At 62.0% G+C, this 23494-nt stretch overlaps 1 protein-coding gene across 1 annotated transcript in view; it reads right to left on the reverse strand.

The window, feature by feature from the left end:
* Positions 1–357: 357 nt before the first annotated feature.
* Positions 358–23494, reverse strand: part of SDK1 (sidekick cell adhesion molecule 1) — a 384821-nt gene continuing 361684 nt past the window's right edge. Inside the window, exons 39-45 of the mRNA XM_039878899.1 lie at positions 22231–22392; positions 21563–21688; positions 15452–15616; positions 14068–14205; positions 11471–11591; positions 10938–11067; positions 358–679 (exon numbers count right to left, since the gene is read on the reverse strand). Coding sequence (XP_039734833.1) covers positions 446–679; positions 10938–11067; positions 11471–11591; positions 14068–14205; positions 15452–15616; positions 21563–21688; positions 22231–22392 — 1076 coding nt within the window. The 3' untranslated portion in view covers positions 358–445. The remainder of the gene's footprint in view (positions 680–10937; positions 11068–11470; positions 11592–14067; positions 14206–15451; positions 15617–21562; positions 21689–22230; positions 22393–23494) is intronic.

Consider the following 23494-nt stretch of genomic DNA (forward strand, 5'->3'; position numbering starts at 1 on the left):
GCGGGGCCCAGGCCGACGCCAGGCTGCGAGGCCCAGGAGGGCGCGGGCCCTGAGCCGTCGCGGGGCGTCCCGCCGGCTCCCGCGGGCGGAGGTAGAGAGGCCGGCGGCCCGGAGGTGGGCGAGGTCCCGCTTGGCCCTCCGGTCCCAGCCCTCCGGCCTCCTGGCCGCGCCCGGGGTGGAGAAGCCCAGGGCCGGGGACGTGCGAGGTCTTCCGAGGTCGGCGGCGACAAGACACCGCACCAGAGAGAGACGCCTTCTCGTAAAAAGAAAAGAAACACGAGGAAACCCGCTTCCTGCAGCCGCGGCACAAAAAGCCATAGAAAACGGTCCTAGCGAAGCCCGGAGTTCACCGGCGGGTGCAGCCGTCGCCTGCCGGTCCTTCCCCAGCAGACGCGAGCTCGGCCGTCGCAGGCCACTGTCCCAGCGAGCAGGGGCCCAGGGCCGCTCACACGAAGGAGGAGAAGCCGGCCAGCGGGGTCCGGGCGCCGGGGCCGGCGGGCGCGAACACGGCGCTCTGCGTGGTGACCACCGCGTGCAGGTGCGGGCCCTCGGCCCCCGCCGCCGCCTCGTACCTGTGCGGGGCCCTCCGCTTCCAGGAGCTGTAGTAGGTGGGGTCGCTCAGGTAGTGGTTGACGAAGGAGTGCGGCGGAGGCACGTCCTCGGACTCGGAGCCGGTGCCCTGGGGGACACGGGGACACAAGGACGCTGTCACGGGGACACCGGGGGACACGGGCATGCGGTCATGCGGACACTGGGGGGACACAGGGATACCGTCAGGGGAAACCGGGGGATGCGGGACATCGGGTCACGGAGGACATGGGGACACCGGCCACAGACAATCGGGGACAATGGGATGCAGTCATGGAGGACACCAGGGACACGGGGACATTCGTCACGGGGACACCGGGGTGGGCGTCTGGTAGTCATGGGGACACCAGGGGACATGAAGATGCCATCATGGTGACACCGGGGGACACGGGCATGCTGTCATGGGGGACACGGGCATGCGGTCACGGGGGGCACTGAGGAGGGCGTCCACAGTCATGAGGACAGCGGGGAGGGCGTCCGCGGGGCTGGGGCATGGGAAGGTTTGGGTCTTTGGGTGGCTGTGATGCCACCTGCCCACACCGCAGGGACACCCCGAGCGCTGGAGGTGAGCGCGTGTGTCCCCTGTGGCACGCGCATTTCTGCGGGAGGCTCGGGAAGCCACCCCTACCTGTACCGTGACGTCTGCCTTCCGGGCCCCGCCCTCCCGGGCACTGAGAGCCCGGCCACACCCCTGGGTGCAGGAGGGGACCTGGGCAGCCCCGGTGTGATCAGTCCCGCCGAGGGTCCCCCCTTTCTCTTTATAAATCAGCAGTTTCCAGTAAGAACATTGAGTCCACACAGCTGTCGTTTTCTTAAAACTCTCCCTCACGTGTTTCACGGCCCTTGGTTTGACCTGAAGTCCCTGCAGGGACCCTGGCGGCTGAGGTGAGCCTGTCACAAGGGGGCGGAGGGATTCGGTCTCCCTCACAAGGGGGCAAAGGGCTTTGGTCTCCCTGTCTGGGACCCACCCTCAGGCTCTGTCACCCAGTGGGGCCATCCACAGCTGCCCAGGGTCTGCGGGGTCCCCCACCACGATGCCCCCGACCCAGAAACGCCGGGCTCCTCCCTGCCCCAGGGGACAGGGGACAGGGCTTCCAGGAACAAGGCTTCGGACACGGTGGCTGCCAGCCCGAAGGTCGAGCAGGGAGCCGGGAGCTCGCTCTGTCCTCGCTGCCCGGCTGGCAGGCCAGGCTGCTCTGGGCTCCGGTCCCCAGCTGGGCCAGCCACACCTGCCCTTTCCCTGTCCCCAGAGGGTGTCAGGAGGCCTGGGTGGCATGTCAAGGAGTGAGCGACCCCCAAATGCTGTCCAGGATCACCAGGGAAGTTTCGTGGGAGCCCAGAGTCCTGGGCGTGGCTCCTCTCCCGACGGGGGGTCTGGGTGGCAGGGATGCGTGTCCCCATCCACGGCATGCAGTGGGGGGAGGGCGGTGGCCTGCTCGCCCTCACTCTACCTCACTTTACGTGGAGTCTGGAGTCTGCACAGAGACAAAGGCTGTGAGTGACGTGCCTGCCTCCCTCTCCCTCACCTGACGGACTGAGAGCGGCCGACCCCACCGGCCCCCACGCAGGAAGCTCTGATGGGGGGGCTAAGTGTCCCTGGGGAATCTCGCATCCTGTCCCTGAAGCCTGAAGGCTGAGCAGAGGGTGGGGCCGGAGTGTCCTGAAATTCCCCGGGCAGAATGGGAGCCTGGCTCCAACTGGTCTGTTTATGTGAAAGTCGTTAAGTCACAGATTGGGGCTTTTCGGGGCATTAAATGTAACCGTTCGTATTACGGCACCACAAGCTGTCGGCAGCTGACCGCATCCGTGGCCCTCTGCCCTCACTGGGTCAAGCCCACGTGAATGCAGGGCTGACGAGTGTCCCCACCCTCATACCCAAGGCGCAAGGAACACCCACTCCCCCGTGACTGGGTGAGGACGAGGGTGACGCTGGAAGTGACGGTGGCCTCTTCTCCGTGGATACTACCGCACAGCAGGTTAACCCACCGCAGGACGTGGGCGACCGCACGGCGACCCTCTGAGGTGGGGGTTACCTGTCCCCGTTTTACGGATGAAGAAAGAGGTTCAGAGGAACCTGTGAGCTGCTCAGGGGCGCGGGCGGGTGGGAGCCCATGCTTGAGCCCTGCACCCCCAGGCTCCTGCCATCGCAGTGGACGAGGGACTGGTCCCCAGCTCCAGGCGCCCCTTTCATCAGCAAGTAGGTCGACACCCCCTCACCCGTAATTCCCAAACCCGCGATGCTCCGGAATCAAAAGCTGCCTTTCCGGCTTGTCTCGGGTGAAGCCTGGCCGTGCTGCATCCCTGGCGCTTGCTCACCTGAGCTCACCTGAGTTCACCTGAGCCGGTGGGGACCTACTCAGTACAGAAGCATCACAGGTTCCATCTCAGACTGCTGCCCTGAGCCCGCCCAAGATGTCACATAGTCTGTCACCGAGTCTCCGGAAAATACAGAATCCTTGAGCAATCTGGCCTTAAGGGTCCCAGATAAGAGATCAGGCTTTGTGACACTTCACTCTTCTGTTCCCTGGAGGCCCCATGGGGCTTAGGGCCAAGCTCTGCAGCTGCTGGGGAGAAGAGGGAGCTGTGCCCAGTCCCCGTCACATCTTCAGGCCCGATTTTGGCTCCGAACCTCCTGACGCTGAGAGGAAGGACACGGGCTGGTGCCCCGAGGCAGCCTTTCTGGTGACACAGTCACAGAACACTCAGGATGGGCGATGGCAATTCAGCACCAGGGTCACAAGCTGGGGTCGGGGTTCTTGACGCCCCGAGGGCCGAATATGAGAGTCAAGCCTTCGCCCCTTCACACCGCGTCCCCGGCCTCCGTGTGCTGGGTCCTCCCCAGCCACCGTCCCCACTGCAAAGGATGCTCGTGAGGAAAGCGTGAGAAGCCACCATGGGCTCGATCTCCCCATTTTACGTCTGAAAGAACCAAGAGCCACAGAAGCCCGGGGCACCCTGGCTAGGGGCAGAGTGAGGCCAGGCCCAGCCCTGGCACCGCAGCCAGGGGTGGCAGAAGTAAAGGCTTCTGGTGGCACTTTGGGACGCCTGCAAGCACAGCTTTGTAAAACGTCAGAGACTTTATGTGGGTGGGTCTTACACCAAGTCTCCCGGGCGGTGGACACATCGTCAATGCGTGGTCGCTCGCACCAGCAGTGCCCCGGTGGTGGCCCTGCGGGCACTCCTCTCCCCCGCCCCTCCCTGCAGCCGGGGGTGCAATGGGCAGGTGGCACGGAGGCGCGGGCCGGGGGCACCCGCGCTCTCCCAGTCACGCCCAGCCCTGCCGAGGGAATGAATGTGTCAGGTGTCCCCACCACTGCCACGTGTACGTCATTAGTGAAACGGTTTCTCTCAGACCTGCCTAGTACCTGTGTTGACCAAAGATCCGAAAGTCCCACAGCATGGAGAGAGGGGTCCGTGACAAACGTGAGGGCCGGGAAGAGGTCCTGGCCGGAGGCCCGGTCTGGGGTGGTTCAGGAAGTGACCCTTCTCCACCTTTTCCGGGGGCCGACGGCTTGTCCCGCAGAAAACAGTGTCTGGCTAACGGGTGGGCACGTGACATACGCTGAGCCAATCGGAAACTGCCCTGGGACTTTCCTCACTGCACCTGGCAGAGCAGAGTTCTGCACGTGGGGACAAATGGCGGCCGTGAGCCCTGAGTGGCCGGGGCCCAAGGGTCCAGCCGCGTGGTCCCAAAGTCCCCGTGGGAGGATAAACCCGCTGAGCAGGAAGGAGGAGACACAGGACAGAGCCCGGGAGAGCAGCGAGGTCGACCGGGGTCACGCGACACATGAGCCCACCCCGGCGCCTGCTCGACCCGCCACCGCCCACGAGGACGTGCCGGACCCACACGCCATCCTTGCCCCGGCCGCCCGCTGCTTATCGTTTATGTGACGTTATCATTTTTTAATGGGGATGGATTTTAGTGAGTTAGAATTACTGACAAAAAAGAAATGCCACGGGATCTTTTTAAGAGCGTTTCCTGTGTGATCTGAAGTGGCCACGTGTGCTGGTTTCCCAGGAAACCGCGGGAGGCTGACCGCGGGAGTGTCCGAAGGCGCAGAGACGCCCGGCGAGCCGCCAGCAGAGATAATGTCCGTGTCACGGTGGCGCGATGACAGCCTCAAACGTGATCACGGACTTAGTCGGGTCTGAGGGGGCCGGTCGACATCGGCTGGAGTGTAAAAGGTTTTGAGAACTGTTTTTTTGGGTTTCAACGACAGTTTTTAAAATGTGATTCGAGCAGCAGTCCTCATATAATTCATAAGCCACCAGGCGGTAACGTGGGGACAGACCCTCTTATTTCTAACTGGAGACACAGAAAGAGCTGCGGCCGCTGTCACGTGATGCCGCTGGCCTAATGCAGAGCGGCTTCAATTAGGAAGGTTCTGGTGCACCTGTGAACCGATTCTCAGCATTTTCGCTTTAGCTGTATTTCTGAAAACGGTAAAAAATTACCCCAGGGAGAGAAAGATGGCGCCACTGTGCTCTCAGCGAAACATGGGCTCCGCAGAGGGGCTCTGCGGGCAGGGACCCCTGGGGTTCTGACGCCAGACTCCCCAGTTCCGGGGGGCGGGCGGGAGGGCCTGCTCCGTGGATGGCCTCACCCTGACTCCTGCGTCCACACCGGGCGAGACCGCTGCTGAACCCCAGCTCAGAGCTTTCCCCCCAGCGCCTCGGTGTGCAATGCGCTAGGCCTAGCAGCTGCTCTCGGGAGGGAGGACAAACATCTCAAACCCGGGTCCGAGCTTAGGTCCGTCTGGACCGTCCTGCTAGGAGCGAGCGCGTCGGCTTCTGGTCCGCCCGCAGCTGGGCCCGGGCCGCTCCCCGACCCCTCCTGATCTTGCTGCGGACTCTGTCCACGCGGCTGTAGCTCGACTGTGCTATAAACTGGGGGCAACGGGCGGAAGTCAACGCGGCATCAGGCCAGCCGGTGTCAGAGCCCGCGTCCCCGTCAGAGCACCGGCCGTGACTGTGAGGACACTTCCAGGAGGCCCAGAGAGCAGCCCGGCGGGTCCTCTCCCCAGGGGACAATGGTCTAACTGGGGACAACTAGTTTATAAACCACCATTTAAATGGTTTCAATGGCAGACAGCAAATGGAGAAAGACTTTCCAGAAAAATCTAAACTTCACTAAAAACAGCAAGTCTGAGGTGCTTGCCCATGGCCCGCTTCCCCCGCCAGCTCCGTGTGACTCCGGCGAGCTCTGAGCACTGCTCGGGCAGGTGTTGCCCCGACGACGGCCCCTCTCCAGGTCCACACCCAGAAACCTGGTTTGACCCGGAGGAGGAAGCTGCCGGCCTGTCTCATCCAATCGCCCGCCCTCAGCCCCGTGGGGCGGAATCCTGTCCCAGGCAGGTGTGGCCAACAGCTGGGGTCCCTTCCCCTGCCCAGCCTTCACGCACCGGTTGGACGGTCCACACCACCAGGTGTGGCAGGCGAGAGTGGGCAGCGTGACCCCAGCTGCCCTCAGCCCAGCTCGCCCGTAGGAAGCAGCCCCACACGGGAGGGGCAGGCCCAGAAGACCGGGGGCTACCATGTGCACCCAGCACCCACCGGCACAGCAGTATGTCACCACGGCGCAGAGGGACGCTGTCCCCACCCCCACCTTTGGCACTGTGCCTGAGGGGTCCTGCACGGGGCAGAGACCGACCACCAGAACGAGGGCTCCTTCGTTTGCAACCTAAGAGGAAGCTGGTCATTCTGAGAAATGGAGCGATCGACCAGGTGGACGTTCCCCAGAGAGCCAGCGAGAGCGCCCTCTTGGGGTCAGGGCTAAGTTCAAAGACCGACGACATCTTGGCTGGACTTGAACCGGCCTAACGGCGGAGTCATTTATACTCTGGGCGTTGTCAGAAATAACAGAGCTAGCAAGTGGCCGGGGAGCAGCGGGTGAGGGCCGGGAGTGGGGGCCCCCCAGGACCCGAACGGGGGGCGGGAAAGGGAGACAGAGAGTGTGGCTAAGACGAGCCACCCGGAGATCGCGTGCATGCCCAGGGCCGCCCCACTGGGGGCACGGGGAGGGTCCCCACGAACGAGACCAAACTCGTCTGGCCAAGTCACCCGGCAAATACCTGAGCGGATAAGCAAACGACAATGGCCTTCTGAGGAGGTGGGTATCAGCGTTCAGAGTTGTTGCAATACGTTACCCCCAATGACCTGTTTCCAAAAGCGCAGAAAACGTGACCCGTACACAGAAGAGCGAGGAGGCAGCCTCTGGGGAGGCCCCAGTGTTAGCGAAAACGTTGAAAGCAGCTACCGTTACGTGTTCGGAGAACTAAAGAAAACCAGTCTTATAAGGAGGCAAAGTCTGACGGTGACATCGCACCAAGTAAAGGACATCGACGAAGAGAGAGAAACAACTTTAAAATCACCGAGTGAGAAGCTAGTTCCGGCGTCGCGAAATTCCGTAGCTAAAATGAAAATGCACCGGAGCGTCTCAGAGTAGATTCGAGCTGCACTTGAGACTAGACAAAGAGGAAGAACAAGCACCGGATGCGTGTGAGAGCATCGCGCGCAGAGGCCGCGGGGGACAAGCGGGGGAGGGAAGCGGCAGAAAAAACAGCGGAAGTAATAACGGCTTAAGAAACCTTCAAATTTGATAAAATAATCTACACGCCCACCCAGCTCGATAAACTACAAGGAAGAGACACGGAACGAGACCCGCTCCCAGACACATCAGAGTCAAAATTTTACCAGAAGAAAAACAGAAAGAAGCTCTTGAGACCAGCCAAAGAAAAATGACTCACCACATACAAGGGACGCAAATAATGTTAACAGCTGACGTCTAATCAGAACAAAAAGGGGGGTAGAGGCGATTCAAAGCGATGAAAGACTGTCAACCAAGAACAGTCCTTAAAATCTTTTTTTTCGGGGGGGCGGGGGAGTCAAGGCCAAGAATCTTAAATTCAGCAAAAGTACTTTGAAAAAGACAAATCAAGATATTCTGAGATAAACAAACACAGAAAAATCCTGTGCTAGTGGACCTGCCTTACGAGAAATACTAAAGGCAGATTGTCAGGCTGAAAGCAAGTGACAGCGGTCAGCAATTCGTAGCCACGTGAGAAAACGGAATAGACCGAGAAAGGTGACTCCGTAGGTAATGATGAAAGATCGTGTAACTGCGTGTTTCCGCTCTCGTCTGGTTCGAAGAGCAATCGCGAGAACAGCGGGCGTGTGACTGTATTCTTGGGCCTATGACAAAGAAATGTGACGTAGTTAACGAAGGCGGCACAAAGGGGGTGGCGGGACAGTGACCCCCAGTGGGTGTCAGAGACTCAGAAAAGTAACTGCGAAGGGTAAAATGATAAACTCTAAACGCAAACTGGCTCTCCTTCCCTCCACCTCTTTAAAAGACCGACGGCTCTGCACAGTGATGACTATACACACGCGTCCTCGAGCTCGCAACATGACTACAGACGTAGTACGTTTAATAATAGCAAAGGGAGAGAGAGGAGCTGTACAGAATAAAGTCTGTTCGTCACTGAAATTTAGCTTAAATCCGAAGTAAACGCTGATACTAATCCCTAACAGAAACAGCTGAAATACAGACAACGCAAAACCAGAAGGACTGAAAGGGAGCCTGGGACACGCCGCGGGGAGCACACAGGAACGGGAATGTGAGGGAGGGGACGTGCGAGACACGCAGAGGGCTCGGGTCACGACGGCGGATTCATCCGAGCTTGGCTGCGATTGCGCCAGCCGCGAACAGATCAAACACTCCAGCGAGACGGCGCAGGCTGGCGGAGCGAACAGAGCGACAGGATCCAACTGTGCGCTGTCTGCGAGGGGCGCGTCTCAGACTCACACATTCACACGGCTTGAGAGGGAGAGGGTGGGCCCGGTACACCACGCAGACGGATCGCAAGAGCATCGGAGCCGCTCTGCCGGCACCAGACGCGACGGGCTTTCCGATAAGGACTGTGACCGGGGACGGGGAGGGCCGTGCTACGCCCACGGGAGAGCCAGCCCGTCAAGAAGACACCGTGACTGCAAGCGTGAGCCCCAAGCGCGGCCCAAATGCGTGGAGCCGAAGCTGACGGGACTGGAGGGAGAAACAGGTAGGTCAGTGAAGGTGGCCGGAGACTTCGTATGGTGACAGACGGCAGATCGAAAACACCGAAGACGACACTGTGAACCGACCAGGCCCCAAGGACACACGCAGGACACGCCACGCACACAGCAGTGGCAGGACAACACCTTCTTTTCAGATGAATCTGAGACACTTCCCCAGCGTAGACCGTATGCTGGGCCACAAAACAAGACGTGGTGATTTGAAAAGGATTTTAAATATACAAAGGACGTTCTCTGGCCACAATGTCATAAAATTAAAATGCAATAACAGAAGAAAATTCGGAAAATTCACTAGTATGAAGAAGTCGAAAACACGCTCCTAACTAAACGGTCGATATGCCAAACGGGTCAATCGTGTGGCGTGGGAATTACGGCTCAATCCGGTTGTTGAAAAGGCGTGGTCCGGAGGGAACGTTCCCACCTGAGCCGGCGCTTCCCATCTGGGTCTGCAGATCTCCCGAATCCAGAAGGCCCCACATCAGGACCTAGCAAGATTCCAGGGCAAAGGACTCTGGGGAGAAGACGGGTCCCACGTTCTCCACCTGGGAACCAGGCGCCGAGTCCCACGTTCTCCACCTGGGAACCAGGCGCCGAGTCCCACGTTCTCCACCTGGGAACCAGGCGCCGAGTCCCACGTTCTCCACCTGGGAACCAGGCGCCGAGTCCTCACCCCGCACCCCACGGGGCCTGGCGGGAGGCGGCGGTGAGGAAGCCCGGCGTCCCCCGTGTACGTGAGGATCGTCACAACCTCCTGGCGGGATCACGTGTGGGCTCCGTGTCCCCCTGTCCTCCCTTCTTCCCTCGTCTGTCCCCATGCCTGTGCGTGCGCTTAGGCACACGCGTACGTGTGCACGCATGTACGCATGCATGTGCACGCCCGGCCGGTGCTGCCGTGCATTTACTAAGCCTCCGTAACAACCGGCTGAGTCTGAATCTCCAAACCCCACGTGGAGAGAGGAGAAGCGGACGGCCTGCTTTCCATCACGAATCCCATTCTGGCTGCCCCAGGAACGGCGCCGAGGCGCTGGGCTGGAGGAGGTGGGGCTGGGCGAGTCCAGCTAAGCTCTGGGGACACGGGCCGGAGGACCGCACCCTCGATTTCAGACAAACGTGCCCTTTCTGAACAGAGGCACAGCTGCTCGCTGCTTTCCCCATGCCCAGGGCTACGGCGCAGACCCACGATGCAGGGCAGGGCAGGTGTCACGGGGCCCCGCCTGCTGTCCCGTCTCCCCGGGAGTTCTCATAGACACCATGATTTAGAAGAAGCCATTTTATTGAGCCTCAGGGCTCAATAAGGCCTGAATTCAGGTCAAAATGAAGGTGAGACTTATTCTAGATTAAATATTGATTTAGAGTGTAAATGCCGAGAGGTGGGGTAGGCCTGCGTGTCCAGCAAATGGCCTGGTGATTTTCCTCCCTCCCACAGCCTGGCATATCCGAAACGCAAGGCCGAGACGTGACAGGGACCCACCTGGGGGTGCGAGATGCTGAGACAGCGCTCGGGGGGAGACGCCCCCCAGTGGGGGTGCTGATCCCTTCTCGGCGCCCCCACGGCTGCCTCCCGACAGTGTCCCTCCCTGCTCCCTCACGGGGCCCCGCACCCGGGACCCGCTCAGTCCATGACCCGACACGAAGGTGGCGGGTCCCAGGCGGGCGAGCTCTCCCTGGTCCCACTGCTCGCTGGTCCCTGAGGACAGGGGTGCGTGTCGGGCGGGACGTCCCCGGAGCCTGTGACTGACCCGGCCCTGCTGTGACGAAGCTCCCTCTGCAGTACGAGGCTGGTGGGAGGGGAAGCAGTGTGGGGGGCGGGGGGCCCCGGTTTCTGTCAGTGCTGCAGGCTCAGGCCCTCTGCCTCCCCAGCCAGGGTCTAGAGGCCACCGAGCTCTGCAGTCACCTCTACAACGTGCCGGTTTATCCCTGAGCGCAGACGAACGGGAACGGCCTTCGGGTCGGAGGCAGCTTCGGGCGCAGTGCTGCTCAGGAGCTGGCCCGGCACGTGGCCTCCGGCACCAATGCGCCCGGCACGGGCCGGCGCCGGGCAGCACACGCGTGAGCCGCGGGGTGCGCGGTCACCGTCCGCCTCGTCCTCGCCCGCTCCTCCCGGGACCAGGCTCGGGGCTACGCGAGGGGCTGCAGGGCCACGGGGGGCTGTGGTCTGAGCTCGGGGCTCCTGTGCTCTCATCTGGAGAGGGAGCCGTGTGTCACTGTGAGACTCCAGTGGGACAGGACATGTGGCCCCTGAGAACGCAGACGGGGAAACGGCGGCCGCGGGCACTGACCTCGGACTCCGACGCGTCCACAGGCTTCTCCTTGAGGTTCACGGTCTCGGCCAGCACGGCCCCATTGTATTTGCTGCAGATGTCCTCGTCTGAGTAGTGCAGCCCGCCGGGGCTCGGCCGGGGCGGGGACCTGGGACCGGGACGGTGGCCTCTGCTCAGGCAGCTCTGGCGAGAGGCAGCCGCCCGGGGCCCCCCGCCTTGCCCTCTGGCCCTCGTCAGGTCCGAAGCAGAGGCTGTCATCGGCCTGTGACCCCACTGAGCAACCGATACAACGAAGGACCAGCCCGCCTCAGCTTAAGCCTCGTGCCAGGTGACAGGGAGGCCAGCCCGGCGCTGGGGGGTCTCCCCAGGTCACGTCCCTGCACGGCTGCCTCCTGCCTTCTCTTCATGTCTCCAGGGGCCTCTGACCGCCCTCCTGGACTCAGCCCGCCCTGTTGGGATTTGGTGGGACCGGCGGACGAGGACGGGTCTCGGGCCAGTGTCCGGGTCCTGGGCAGGTGTGGCACGTGGGGCTGCGGCTGCCGAGTCCCTACCTGGCCCCGTTCTTCTTCGAGAAGGTGTTCTTGACGTTGAGGTGGCGGCTGTTGAGCTCCAAGGCGGCGAAGCCTCCGTTGTCCAGCGTCACGGACTCCTCCACGTTGGAGAGGCCTTTGCCTGAAGTCAGAGCGGGAAAGTGGGCACAGGCTTCGGTAAAGGGCCCGCCGCGGCTCCGCCGACCGGCGCGGCCCAGCGTGCCCCATCGAGCTGGGGACAGAAGCTCCATGTGAATCACGATGCAAAACGGCCATGTGAGCGTTTTGGGGTTGATGCCGCCTGACACCAAAATGCCAGTGCGATTAGCGTTCGATTAAGGAGTCATCAGAACGCACGCTTAAAAAAAAAACCAGGAAAATGAAATGTCCAATACATTTCAAAAAACTCTATAACCCTACAATAGTAACTAGAAAGTAAATGTACACGGGGCTACAGGGCCACGATTTCTCTTCGAGGCGATGAAACGCTCTCAGCCTGTGGCGATGGTGCCACAACTGTCACTAAAAGCCACTTTTGAAAAAAAAAAAATTGAATGCACATCAAAACACATTCTGAAACACATCAGCAGAGCCACTGAACGACAGTGGAGTTACAAGGAGCCAAAGTGTTCCCTTCGGCTTCGCACTCTGCCCTCCGTGAAGGTCCAGGTCCTCACGGCGGTCCCTGGGCCTGGGCCGGCCTGCCCTGCCCTGACGTCCTCCGGCTTACTCGCTCCTTCCTTCAGATCACAGCTCAAATGTCACGGCGCCAGAGAACGTTCTAGAAGCCCGAGAGAGCAACTTCCCCTCTCCAGCCTCCTCCAGGCCCCGGCTCAGGCAGCCTTGGCCTGGCCCGATTCCCGAGCTCGCCCCCGTCCCCCCCCGCCAGCTGCAGCTCCCGTGTGTGCGAACACGTCCGCTCGTTCCGTCTGCCTCTCTCTCCCCCGCCAGACTACGAGCTGTTTCAGCAACAGCCAGAAAAGCCGCCTGGCTTTATCTGTTAGGGTCCCGCTGTGCCAGCCTGCAGGGCTCTGCCTGAGCACATTCCAGGGGCTCTGTAGATTGCTCGGTTCATCCCCACCTCTAACCCCCAAGGGTGCCCCTGTGGGGGGCCCTGCACCTCTCAAAGCCGAAAAAAAGCTAACAGAACAGAGAGAGAGAGCTGTAAATAAGAGATGTGGTTGCTGGGGAGGGGTATCCGGGTGGACGGGATGGGAAACCTGGTCGGAAGGGCAGGGAGGAAGGGGCCGAGCGGGGGGCGTGGGCGGGCAGACATCTGGTCAAGGTCAAGCGCTTGAGGCTGGGCCGCAGAGGCCACGGCTGCCCTGCCTTTTTGGGGCTGCCCTCCAGATGGGGAGGGGGATGAGAGGCGGGGAGGGCCCCTGGGCAGACGCGGGGTTCTGTGAGAGCAGTAACTCAGGGAGACGATGTGCCAGTCATACGCTGTAAATCCCACGGGAATAAAATCTGATTTAGGAACACTTGTTAGAAGTGAATTTACACAGAAAAAATAAATCCTTTCTCGGAGGGATGAAGCGCTTAATGCTACAAAGTGAGTGGTGAGGCAGGGCCTGGAGTTATTAACCCTTTCGGCCCATGGCGATGCAGCTGGCAGCTGGACCCCTGCGGGCCCAGAGGGCTAACAGGGCAGCTCGAGGGGGCAGCTTCTCCGCAGGCGAGCCTCGCCTCGGAGCAGCCTGCCTAGGACAGATGAGCTGGTGGGAGATGGGGAGGTGGCTTCAGACGGGTCCTGTGCTGTGGCCCCGGTGGCCCCGGGGGACTGCCATGTCCCGGCCCCAGCCACAGCTGTGGGATGCTGCTGCCTGGGGTAGAGCAGGCCACGCTGGGCGCAGCTATGTTCTGGTCGTGGGAGGAAGTGGTCTTCTGTTAACTGTGATAAGTCTTTAAACACCGAGGTGATGAAGCGCGTGAAGCGTCCTGATCCTAAGTGCCTGCAGTGGCGTTTCAGCCCCCTGAGGGCCCCCCAGGCACCCTCTCTGCTCAGGCATCTCCACCGAGAGGTGACACTGTCCTGTGTTCCAGAAACATCCGTTCCTGACCTTCCTACAAATGGAGTCGTGCCGTGGGGGGCTCTTTGGTGGCTGGCTTTGCCCCTTGTCCCTCTGTGCCTTCCTCTAAGGACAGATACCCGCCCAGCAGCAAACCCCACAGAGCAGCCCTATGCGCCATGTCTGGAGCGCGTGCTGGGGGTGCAGGGGTGGCCCAGCCCCCGGGGCGCTCAGAGCTGGGCCGCGGGCCGTGTGGCGAGAGCCAGACGTGGCCGGTGAGACAGGCGGGGCCACCGCCATGTTTCCCTGACTCCTGCGAGCCACGCCCAAACCCGAGCTGTCCCTGGCCATCGCCGTCGCGGTGCTGAGTGCCGCGACATGTCACCTGTTCATGTCACCTGTTCGATGCTCACACTTCCTAATCGGATTCTAAACCACGACTGCAGCTGAGCGAGGGTCAAGCGAGGGGTCAGACTCAGGTCCCAGGACCCGGCCCACGCGGGCGGGGGTGGGCGGGGGCGGGCGCACCCGTCTCATCGCCTGAGGCCCGTGGCAGGGCGGCGTGGGCGGGCGGGGGAGCGGGGAGTTGGGCGGGGCGCACGGTCACACCTGCGCTGCAGCTCCTGTACTTCCTGTTCTGCCCGTGCAGGACCAGGGCGAACGCCACCAGCAGCAGGACGACGAGGCTGGACAGCGCCATCACCAGGAGGAACCACCACTCCTCGTAGAACGGGGTGTCCACTTGAGCTGAGGGCAGACACGGACACACAGTGAGCTTGGTGCACACCCCACGTTCAGCCGACCGCCCATCACCCGGGTCACAGGGAGGTGGAACGCTGTCTGGTCTGGGGGCCCGACCCCCCGGCAGGAAGGAAGTGCGCCCTCTGCTACCCGCTCAGGGACCAGGCCCAAGGCCCCTCAGCCCCGGCCGCCCCCGACCAGGGACTTCGCTGTCCCAGCGCTTGGCTCGACCTCGTTGTCAGCATGGCCCTCCGTGCCCATGTCTGCCAGCCTCGGCCGCTTACAAACGCCGTCTGGGTTAGCGGGGGACGAAAGTGCCCCGACGTCCTCTCTCCCCAGGCTTCCCCCACAAGTCCCGCGCCTTCTCCGTCACCACTGCCATCTGCCTGGGGCCCTCGGCCGCCCCGCCAGCCAGCACAACCACTTTCTGATCAAACCGATTCTTCATGTCGCACCAGAGTACTGGCTCCAGGATGGACACTAGTGGCCCCGCAGCCTTCAGCGCCCCGCATGAGCCGTGGGGACAGCCCACGGCCACCAGGCCCTCTGAGCTGACCCCTGCTCACACCCCACGCTCGGCCCCACCCCCTGCAGACACCTCTGGCACAGGTGCCCGCTGGGTGTGCCTGTCCGGCGGGCACCCTCCCACACACCAGGGCCCTACGAGCTGGGGCTGCGTTTTATTTATTTCGAGTGGGACTGGCCCCGTTTTTAGATGTTTCTTTTGAGAGATGAATAGACAAGGTTTCATTTAAAAGTTGCTTTGAAAGAAAACACTTTTTTCTCATGTTTTATTCTGTCTACTAAGAGCAGAAAAATGAAAATTATTTCTTGGAAGGTGCCAGGTGGCCCTGGGTTCCCACTCAGTACTTCCCACGTGCCTCCTGCAGTGGGGCTGGCTGGGGCATCGGGCACCGGACAAGCAGGAAGCCTGTTATGGTGGGGCCCAGAGCCACCACCCACAGCAAACACGTCTCCCTGCCACCAACTACCCCACTGGGCGACGGAAGTGGGTGCCTACTGGGGGATCCTCAGGAGGTGGCAGCATTCTGAACCCACAGGCCAGTTTTCAGGCCTTCATACCCTACGACCCCGGGGGCGTGACATTACCCATCTTTTGTTCCCAGTGGGAGCACAGGCCTTGCTGGTGAGCCCGCAGGCAGCACGGCGCTGTCCCCTTCCTTCCCACGGTGGCACCATGCCATCCCGCCCCCCCGCCCCCCCACGAGGAGCTTTCCCAGAGGGCCCCTACCTGACACGGCCGTGGAGGGGCTGCTGGGCTCCCCGTAGCCCACCTGGTTCACGGCCAGCACCCGGAACTCGTAGGTCACTCCCGGCCTGAGCCTGTCCAGGCCGATGGTGTAGGACGTGGCGCCCCGTGGGATGTCCTTCACGAACGTGTCCCACAGGCCTTCGTCTGTGAGAGGCATGAAGCGAGAGCAGACGTGAGGGCTGCCTGTCCCCCGGAAGGGAGGCCCCTGCCCTGCGGCCGGCTCGCGGCCCCCTGGCCGAGGGCAGTGAAGTGAGTGTCAGCGGCTGGGGACTCCACCATGGCTGCAAAGTGGGGGGCGGTGGCATTTTCCAGAACATTCTGCTGGGGGATTCCAGGCCCTCCCCTCCACTCTCCACTCAGATCTCATCTCTGATTTAAGGTTTCTGGCTCCCTCCGGGCTTGCTGACGTCACTGCCCGCTGGGTGCATCCGGCCACTAACCGTATGTCTCACTCAGGGACCGACCCCGGCCGCCCACTGGACCCCCCATGAGGCCCCTGCACAGCGGCTGTGGCCCTGAGCTCGAGTGCCCACTGTGTCCCGCCCACATTCTAGCTGGAAACAAGGGCGGCCATGGCTTCTCTGCAGAGCCTGGGCTGGTTCCCTCAGCGCTCCAGCACCTTGAAGCCACGCCCTGTGGCGTTCACGCTGGCAGCGAAGATGCCGGCGGCCACTGGTGTGGGGCTGCTGGGACCGTGAGGTCTGCCGTGCCCGGTCGACCCCGCCAGGGCCGCGGTCCCTCGCCCTCAGGGTGCTGCCTGCAGCGCCCAGACCCAGCTCGCCGGCTGCCGCCTGCACCTGGGTGCGTCCTGTGTGGGGCGGCTGCAGCCCACCTGCCCTAAGGCCGGTGCGTTGTTCAACCTGTGCCCAGGTGCTACCAAGTACAAGCGCAAACTAGAAACACACGGTGAAGCGGGACAGGTACTGGCAGCCCGTGCTCAAAGCGGCATTTGTCACAGGAGCCAGAAGGCGGGAGCCGCCCAGATGTGCGCGGACGGACGGATGACAGACAGCGAGGCAGGTGGCCGACACCCGCTCCCACAAGGCTGCACATCGAGGACCGCGTGCCGAGCGAAACGAGCCAGGCACGGAAGACAAATGCTGTGTGATTCCGCTTACGTGAGGGTCGAGGGGTCACAGTCGCAGAGATGGTGGAGGGGAGGGTGCCGGGGCTGGGGGAGGAAGAAGGCCAGAAAGTTCCGGAGACCACAGGGTGGATTTACTTACTGCCACGGAACCGCGCCCGTAAAAACGGTGAAATGGTACATTTCACGTTCTGCATGTTTCACCATGGTAAAAATACACACTTAATTTGCTTAAACCCTGACGTACAAGGAGACTCTGAATTTGAAACCAAGCCAGAAAATTGGCGTGTCGGGAACAGAAGAGGCAAGTGGGTCCGGGTGTGAGCACCACGGCCCGCCCTCTCCCCCCACTGGCTGTGTGACCTTGGGCAGAGCACGCGACCTCTCTGTGCCCCCTCTGCACACTGGAGATCGCGAACGCGTCTACACCCTCGGTTCCCTGTGCGGATTAAACGAGTTAGCTTTTATAAAGTGCTAGAACACTGCTGTCCACGCAGCCAGCGCTACGCTGCGTGAGCGTTTGTAAAATCAAATATAAACCAAACCCTAAGGGGGTCGTTGGTAAAAGTGGCAGAAAGAATCCCCAGGAGGATCATTTGACGCAGCGACCCTCCGTGAGTTACGACTTCCTGTCCAGGCGCAGGTATGTGGTCTTGTCTACAGAGCGGGGAGGGCCTCGGGGGCCCGGGCACGACGGGACATGTGCGCACGCAGAGCTGACGGTCCCCGGGGCGGAGGGCAAACGGGAAACAACCTCGCCGCACACCTAGAAACAACGGCCACGCTCCAGTGGATCAGCCCAAGAGCAAACAGAGAGAAAATTGCTCGTGTGTAAGTCCGCGTTTGCACAGGACTTAGAGTGCGCGGCGACGGGCTCTGCACTGTAGGGTCACCGGCTGACGAGGGGACGGATGCGAGTGACGTTTCAAAGGCACACGTCTGAGGTCATTCATTTCTAAGTACCCACGTTTACATCCGTTTCTCACCAAGACACTCATTACCACCACCGATGTCGAAGTGGCAAGCTGAGCTTAGGCCTCTTTTCCTCTTAAAATTTTGAGGGTTATGCATGTGGCTTCCACTCAGCGTTTGGCAGAGGGCACGTTTTCTCTGCAGGTGCCACTCCGTCGGCCTGGGGGCCTGGCGGCCCCTTCTCACCCCCAACTCATCCTCACTTTCTTTCCCCAGTACCTCGGTGTCAGACCCCGCTCCGCCCATTAGGGCATCAGGTGGGACTTCGGTTCTCGGCGAGCTGTTTGTGGTCTATGGCGGGCGGGGATGGAGGAGAATCGACAAGGTCACGGCTCCCTTCCAGACTCATCTTTGGAGGCCAACCTTGACCCACTCCCACAGTCCAGGGAGACGCGGCTGCTTCCGCCACCGGGCTCCAGAGCGCCCCTCTGCACGCCCGCCTGTGTCTCCACAGCCCCCGCCCTCGAGTTCCCAAGAGTTCAACACGTACCTGCAGACGCAATGGTGTCCCCTCCCTCCCCATCCTTCTCTGCATCCCCGGCCTCCGCGGGGCCTCCGCGGGCTTCCGTAACCAGTAACCCGGGCATCTCATCTCGCCCTCCGTGAGCACGTGGCTGTCCTAGGAGCTTTTGGCGCCGGATGCGTCGTGCGGTGTTCTCCCCCTAAAAACAGCAAGAAGCGCAGGCCCCTCAAACGGGACGCGGCTCGACGGCGTTGGGATTCAGGGAGGAAGAGTGTGAGGGCCGCGCGCCGACCGCTGGGCGTTCCCACGCCCGGACAGCCTGCTGCGTGGCCGCTTCGGGACTGCCTTCCTGCTGCCCGAGCACGAAAGTCGCGTCCCCTTCCTCGGCCGTGCCCGGAAGGCCCCGTTTTATTTTGCCCACTCTGTCACCGCGCCAGGAATTGTGCGCATTTTTCACAAAAACGTTTTAAAATATTGAAACAGCATCTCGGCCCGGACGACGTACTTAGCAATCCATTCACGCCGAGCGAGGTCCTCCGAGCGGCTTCCTTCGAATTAGCATTTTTATTCGGCTTAAGTCTTCTTTTCCAAAATGAGCACACTCAGCATTTCAGTCCTCGCTTAGGATTCCCTGGACTGTTTCTCCACCCTGACGTTTACGCCGCGGCCGCGACTCTGACGGGGCGAGGAAAACCTGCCAGTCTTCGAAGAGCCCACTTCGCTCTCTGCGGGTCGTTCTTCTCATTCGTACTGTGCTGTCAAATATCAAGTAAGTCAGTGCTCGAGAAAGGGAGCTCCACGGACTAGGGGGCAGAAGTAACCCCGCGGAGCTATTAGGCAGAACGAGGTTCGCGTGACTGATTTTCTGTGCAACACGACGATCCCCCGGGCCCGGGTTTCCGCCTCAGTCGGCGCCTGAGGACAGCGGCCCCTGTGTTTTGAAAGGCGGTTCAGGGACCGACTCAGCCAGCTCTCCAGCCCCAGGTGAGGCTCAGCCCCCCGGAAGCTCAGGGGACCCCGGTCCTTCCCCGCTTAGGGGGTGCCTGCGTCACCATGCTGGGAAAACCATGAGTGGCTGAAAGAGCCTCCGAAGCCACACCCCGGGGGCTGATGCCCGATGACAGGAATGGCCTTGCTGGCACGAGGGCTTGGCCCTCCTTGTGACGTCATGGCGGTGGCTGGCGCCCAAATCAGGCCTGTCTGCGGGGCCCGCCCCCATTCTTAGACACCTGAGAGAACCCCACGGGGACTCTCTTCACTGAAACTGTCGGAAAAACCCCACCTGAGAGGTGAGAGGGTGGGCGAGCCCCCGAGAAACACAGGTTGCAAGGTCGGTCACAGCCCGGTCACACCCCTGCGACCCCACCTGCCTCTGGAGGGGCGCCCAGTGAGAACCTGCGGGGCTCCCCGCAGCTCCCCGCCGGCTGGCTCGTCTTTAAAGCATACAGACTCCGTCTCTCTGCCTTCGAAGTAGAAGGAAGCGCCTCCATCGAGGATCCTTGAGGAGAACAGTCTTCTCCAGTCCCAACAGGTCTTTCTGGCCCAGACGTGCTGGTTTCCACCTTTTCCCTCAACGGAAACCAGTCGGTTGGGGACGGTGAGCACGGGGAGGTGGCGGGTCGCAGTGGTGTCTGCCTCCCGCTGTGCTAGAGCTGCGGGGGGCCGTGCGGTTCCTCCGTCCTCACTGAGCCCCTGGCTCTTTACAGGATGTGGAGGAGAGTCTCGGGCGTAGCCTCACCCCGGGGCGGCTCCGGACGGCCCGGGACAGCAGGACTCCGTGAACGCCCGCGATTTCAACGTGCCAACGACGGCGAACGACCTCGTGGACCGTCTGCCACAGGCGGAACGTGTACGGACGCAACTGTGTTTCTGCTGCGGACAGGTTCCCAGGTACGGCACCTGCTTTCACGGCTATGGGTTGAGTTGTGTCCCCCAAATCCGTATGTTCCAGGCCTAATCCCCAACATCTTAGGGTGAGGCTTTCTTTGGAAAAAGGCTCTTTGTAGGTCATCGAGTTAAGACGAGGTCCCTGAGAAGGGCCCTAGTCGATTACGACCAGTGTCCTTACACAAAGGGCAGAACGCCACGCCACAGGGAAGGCCGCTGGGTCGCGCCGTCACAAGCCGAGGCACCCCGAGGCCGGCCAGCGACGCACAGAAGCTGGGAGAGGCTGGGCAGACCCCGCCCGGCCTCAGAAGGAACCAGCCCTGCCCACGCCCATCCCTGGACGTCGGCCGCCAAGCCTGGGACAATAACGCCTATCACCTGAGCGGTCCAGTGTGAGGTGCTGGGTCACAGCCTGGCAAACGACACAGCTGTGTTTATCAGGGAAGGAAGTGCTGAACTTCAGGAAGACGTTAGTGAAAATAAAATGTGTTTCTTCCTGAGTTCACGGTCTGCGGGGTCCTCCCATGAGCCCCCTGGTGAAGTTAGCAGAGCGAGCGGTGTACCCCACGATCTCCAGGCTGCCCGCCACAGTCGGTGTTATCAGCACGCACTCGGCTGGCTATCCTGGGAGCCATCTGCTTTCAGGGGTATGGGGGAACCCAGTGACCACTGAGGCCTCTGCCAAGCCCAGGCCAGTCACTGACCTGCGACCCTGTTTTCGGAACAGGCCGAGTGCCTGGTCAGCAGAAACCCTCAGGCTGGCGAGCTGACTTTGAGAACCGGAGCCAAAGGATTTTTCATATCGCCTTTCAATAGAAAGTTTCTTCTGATCCTACGTACTAGGCTTCTCCTTAGAAGTTTCTAGAAGGCACTTATAACGGGCGCTCTCTCAGTGGTCTCTGGTGGGGGAGGGGCGCCTGGCACAGTGGCGTGTGCAACGTTGGGACCTTCCTCTCTGCCGGGTGCTGTCTTTAAGCAGCGGCCTGCGGTGGCCCCGAGTGCCACTGTCCTTTGGGCGGCGGGGTCTGCGGATCTGCCTCCAGGGCGCGTCCCCGACACCCTCCACGGGCTGTGCAGCCACGCGGAGGTCACAGCGGCTGCGCCCAGGGCTCTCCGGTCTGCTGCTACCCCTAGCGTCTAGTGGTCACGCCCGATCCACCCACTGAGGTCGTTTCCCAGTCACGTGCGTCCGCAGTTACGGGGCCTGCCAGGAAGGAGGGGGGACCTCGCGAGGTGGGGTGGGTAGGGTGGGGAGCGGATCCGAGACCTCGTCGCGAAGCCCGAGAGATGAGCGGACGACGTGACGTGTCCACCTCTCTGCCACCAGGAAGGCATGGGCCGCTCAGATGCGACCAGGAGGCTTTCCATCAGGAAGCGAAGGCTCAGAACCCCGAGGTGCCCCCCAGAACACCCTGGGGTCTCACTGATGAGTGGAAAATGTCCTCACGTGTCCCCGAGTGCCCACGCACACGGACCTGGGCAGGGCGGCCATCCTCCCTGGGAGGCGTGACGTGGCCGGACGTCACAGCCGTGGTCACGGAGACGAAGGGGGGGCCGGGTGGGCAAAGGCCCTCTCACTCCGCAAGACACCCCGGCCCGGGTCGCTGGGGAGCTGCCGGGAGCTCTGGCCCTGGGATTACACACTACCCTCCCTGGGGACACTGCTCCCGCCCGCCACCCTTACCTGAGGGCCTGCCCTCGATGACGTAGCCCGTGGTGGGCGCCCGGCCGGTGTGCCCCTCGCTCCACCGCAGCGTCAGCTCGGAGGCGGACTTGGTGACCGCCACGTCTCTCGGGGGCCCGGGGGAGCCTGTGGGATGAGACGGGGAGGAGAGCGGATCGGGGCCGCTCTCCCTGGGCAGGCGGCTCCCCCTCGCACGTGGCCTGCTCTGAAGTGGGGGCTGACGGGAAGTCAGAGACCACACATGCCCAGTGTCCGGTGCTGTGTCCCCACCCTCCGCCCACGGCACGGCCTGCCTTCGCCGCCCCCGGGTCAGCGACCACTTTTAAGGCCAAGACATTTTACGTGGGAAGCTGCGTGCTGCTCCTCATGACAGTGAAAATAAATTTTCCTATGCATCTTATTTGAAACATCAAATTCACTTATTTCTTCTAATTTTTTTTTTTTCTCCAGAAAACAAACTAGAACTTTCCACACCTAACACCTACGGGTTCGCTCCGCAGGTCTGACCAGCCCTGCGGGGTCCCCACCCACGCAGGCCTTTGTGACACCTGTGCTGCCCAGCCGTCCCACGTCCGTGCCGGCTCCGGGCCAGCTGGCAGCACGTCCCGGAGTGCGGACAGTCCCTAAACGGTGCCGCGAGGCGGCGGGCCCAAGCGGCGGCCACTTACCCTCGGCGGGCCCAGCGGTGACGTTGGCCTGCAGCTCGGGCCCGTAAGTGACGGTTCGAGCTTGGACGCGGAAGGAGTAGGTCACGCCTCTGGTGAGGTCCCGCACCTTCAGCCAGCGCCGCCAGTTCCCCTTCACGTCCACGGTCACCACCTTGCTCACCCCTAGACCCGCGGGGCAGAGACGGGGCCGTGAGGGAGCCGCCGCCGCTCGCTCAGGAAGCGCGTCTTACAGTTAGGAGGCGCTTCGGTGGTGGCCGTAGCCAATCCTCAGCGCAGACAAGTGTGATTAGGGTTTGAGCTTGATACGTGGGCCCCGACAACGGGAGGCACCACGCCTGGCAACAGGAAGGACAGGCGGCCACGGGTCACTGTCGACACGGGAGGGACAGGGCCCGGCCTGTGGGCGCTGCGTGGAGGCCGCGTCCCCGTGTCCAGGTGGGCCTCCTGACGACATTCTGGAGGGGTCCCTCCCACTGCACTCTGAAGTGCCCGTGTCACCGGTATGGGTGACCGCCAGCTTCCTGGCCGGGTCACGGGGAGAACACGGCCCACGACGCAGAGTCACCTGCCTGGGAGTTAAATGTGGGCTCCCCCCAGGAGGGTCCCCGGCCTGACTGGTCGCCAGCATCTCGCGCCACCTCATTGGTGGGCGTGAGGCGCCGCCGGGGAGCCATGACAACACAGATGACAGCAAGGGCGTCACGGCTTCTGCCGGGAATAATGAGAAAGTTGTGACTTAACGTTTTAGAGGAGCACAGACGCTGAAAATTACACGAACGCAGCATTTTCCAGAAGAAAATGGGAAAACGGAGCTCTTTGGTTAAATACATTAGAAAACGATGCATCTTAAGAAGAGCTCCATGAGCGCTGGACGGCGGCTCCGCAGCGCTTCCACGGCCGGCCGCCGCGTCCCGGACGTCCTCGTCCTCGTCCTCGTGGGGACCGCTCCCACGGAGGAGCCGTGCCTGGAGCACGGAGCTGTCCTCGGTCCGGCCACGTGCGGGGTCGGCGCCCGCGGGTCCCCGGTGCTCAGGTGCCGCCCCCTCAGTCCCAGCGCAGCCCTGACCTCAGAAGAGCCTGAGCGTGTTCCCGCCGCGGGGGCCCCGCCCGCCACCAGCCTGCGGCCTCCGAGCTGCCCCCTCGCGGTGCCCGTGTCCACGTCGCGCCTTGTACGAGACGCCGATCCAGCCACGTCGTTCTAAGGTACTTCGGGGTGTACTGACTGCTTTTGAGGGACCCCCAAATCTGGGTTCTTCTGTAGAGA

The sequence above is a fragment of the Pteropus medius genome, unplaced genomic scaffold, assembly GCF_902729225.1.
Source record: "Pteropus medius unplaced genomic scaffold, Ma_sr-lr_union100, whole genome shotgun sequence".
NCBI classification, from domain to species: Eukaryota; Metazoa; Chordata; class Mammalia; order Chiroptera; family Pteropodidae; genus Pteropus; species Pteropus medius.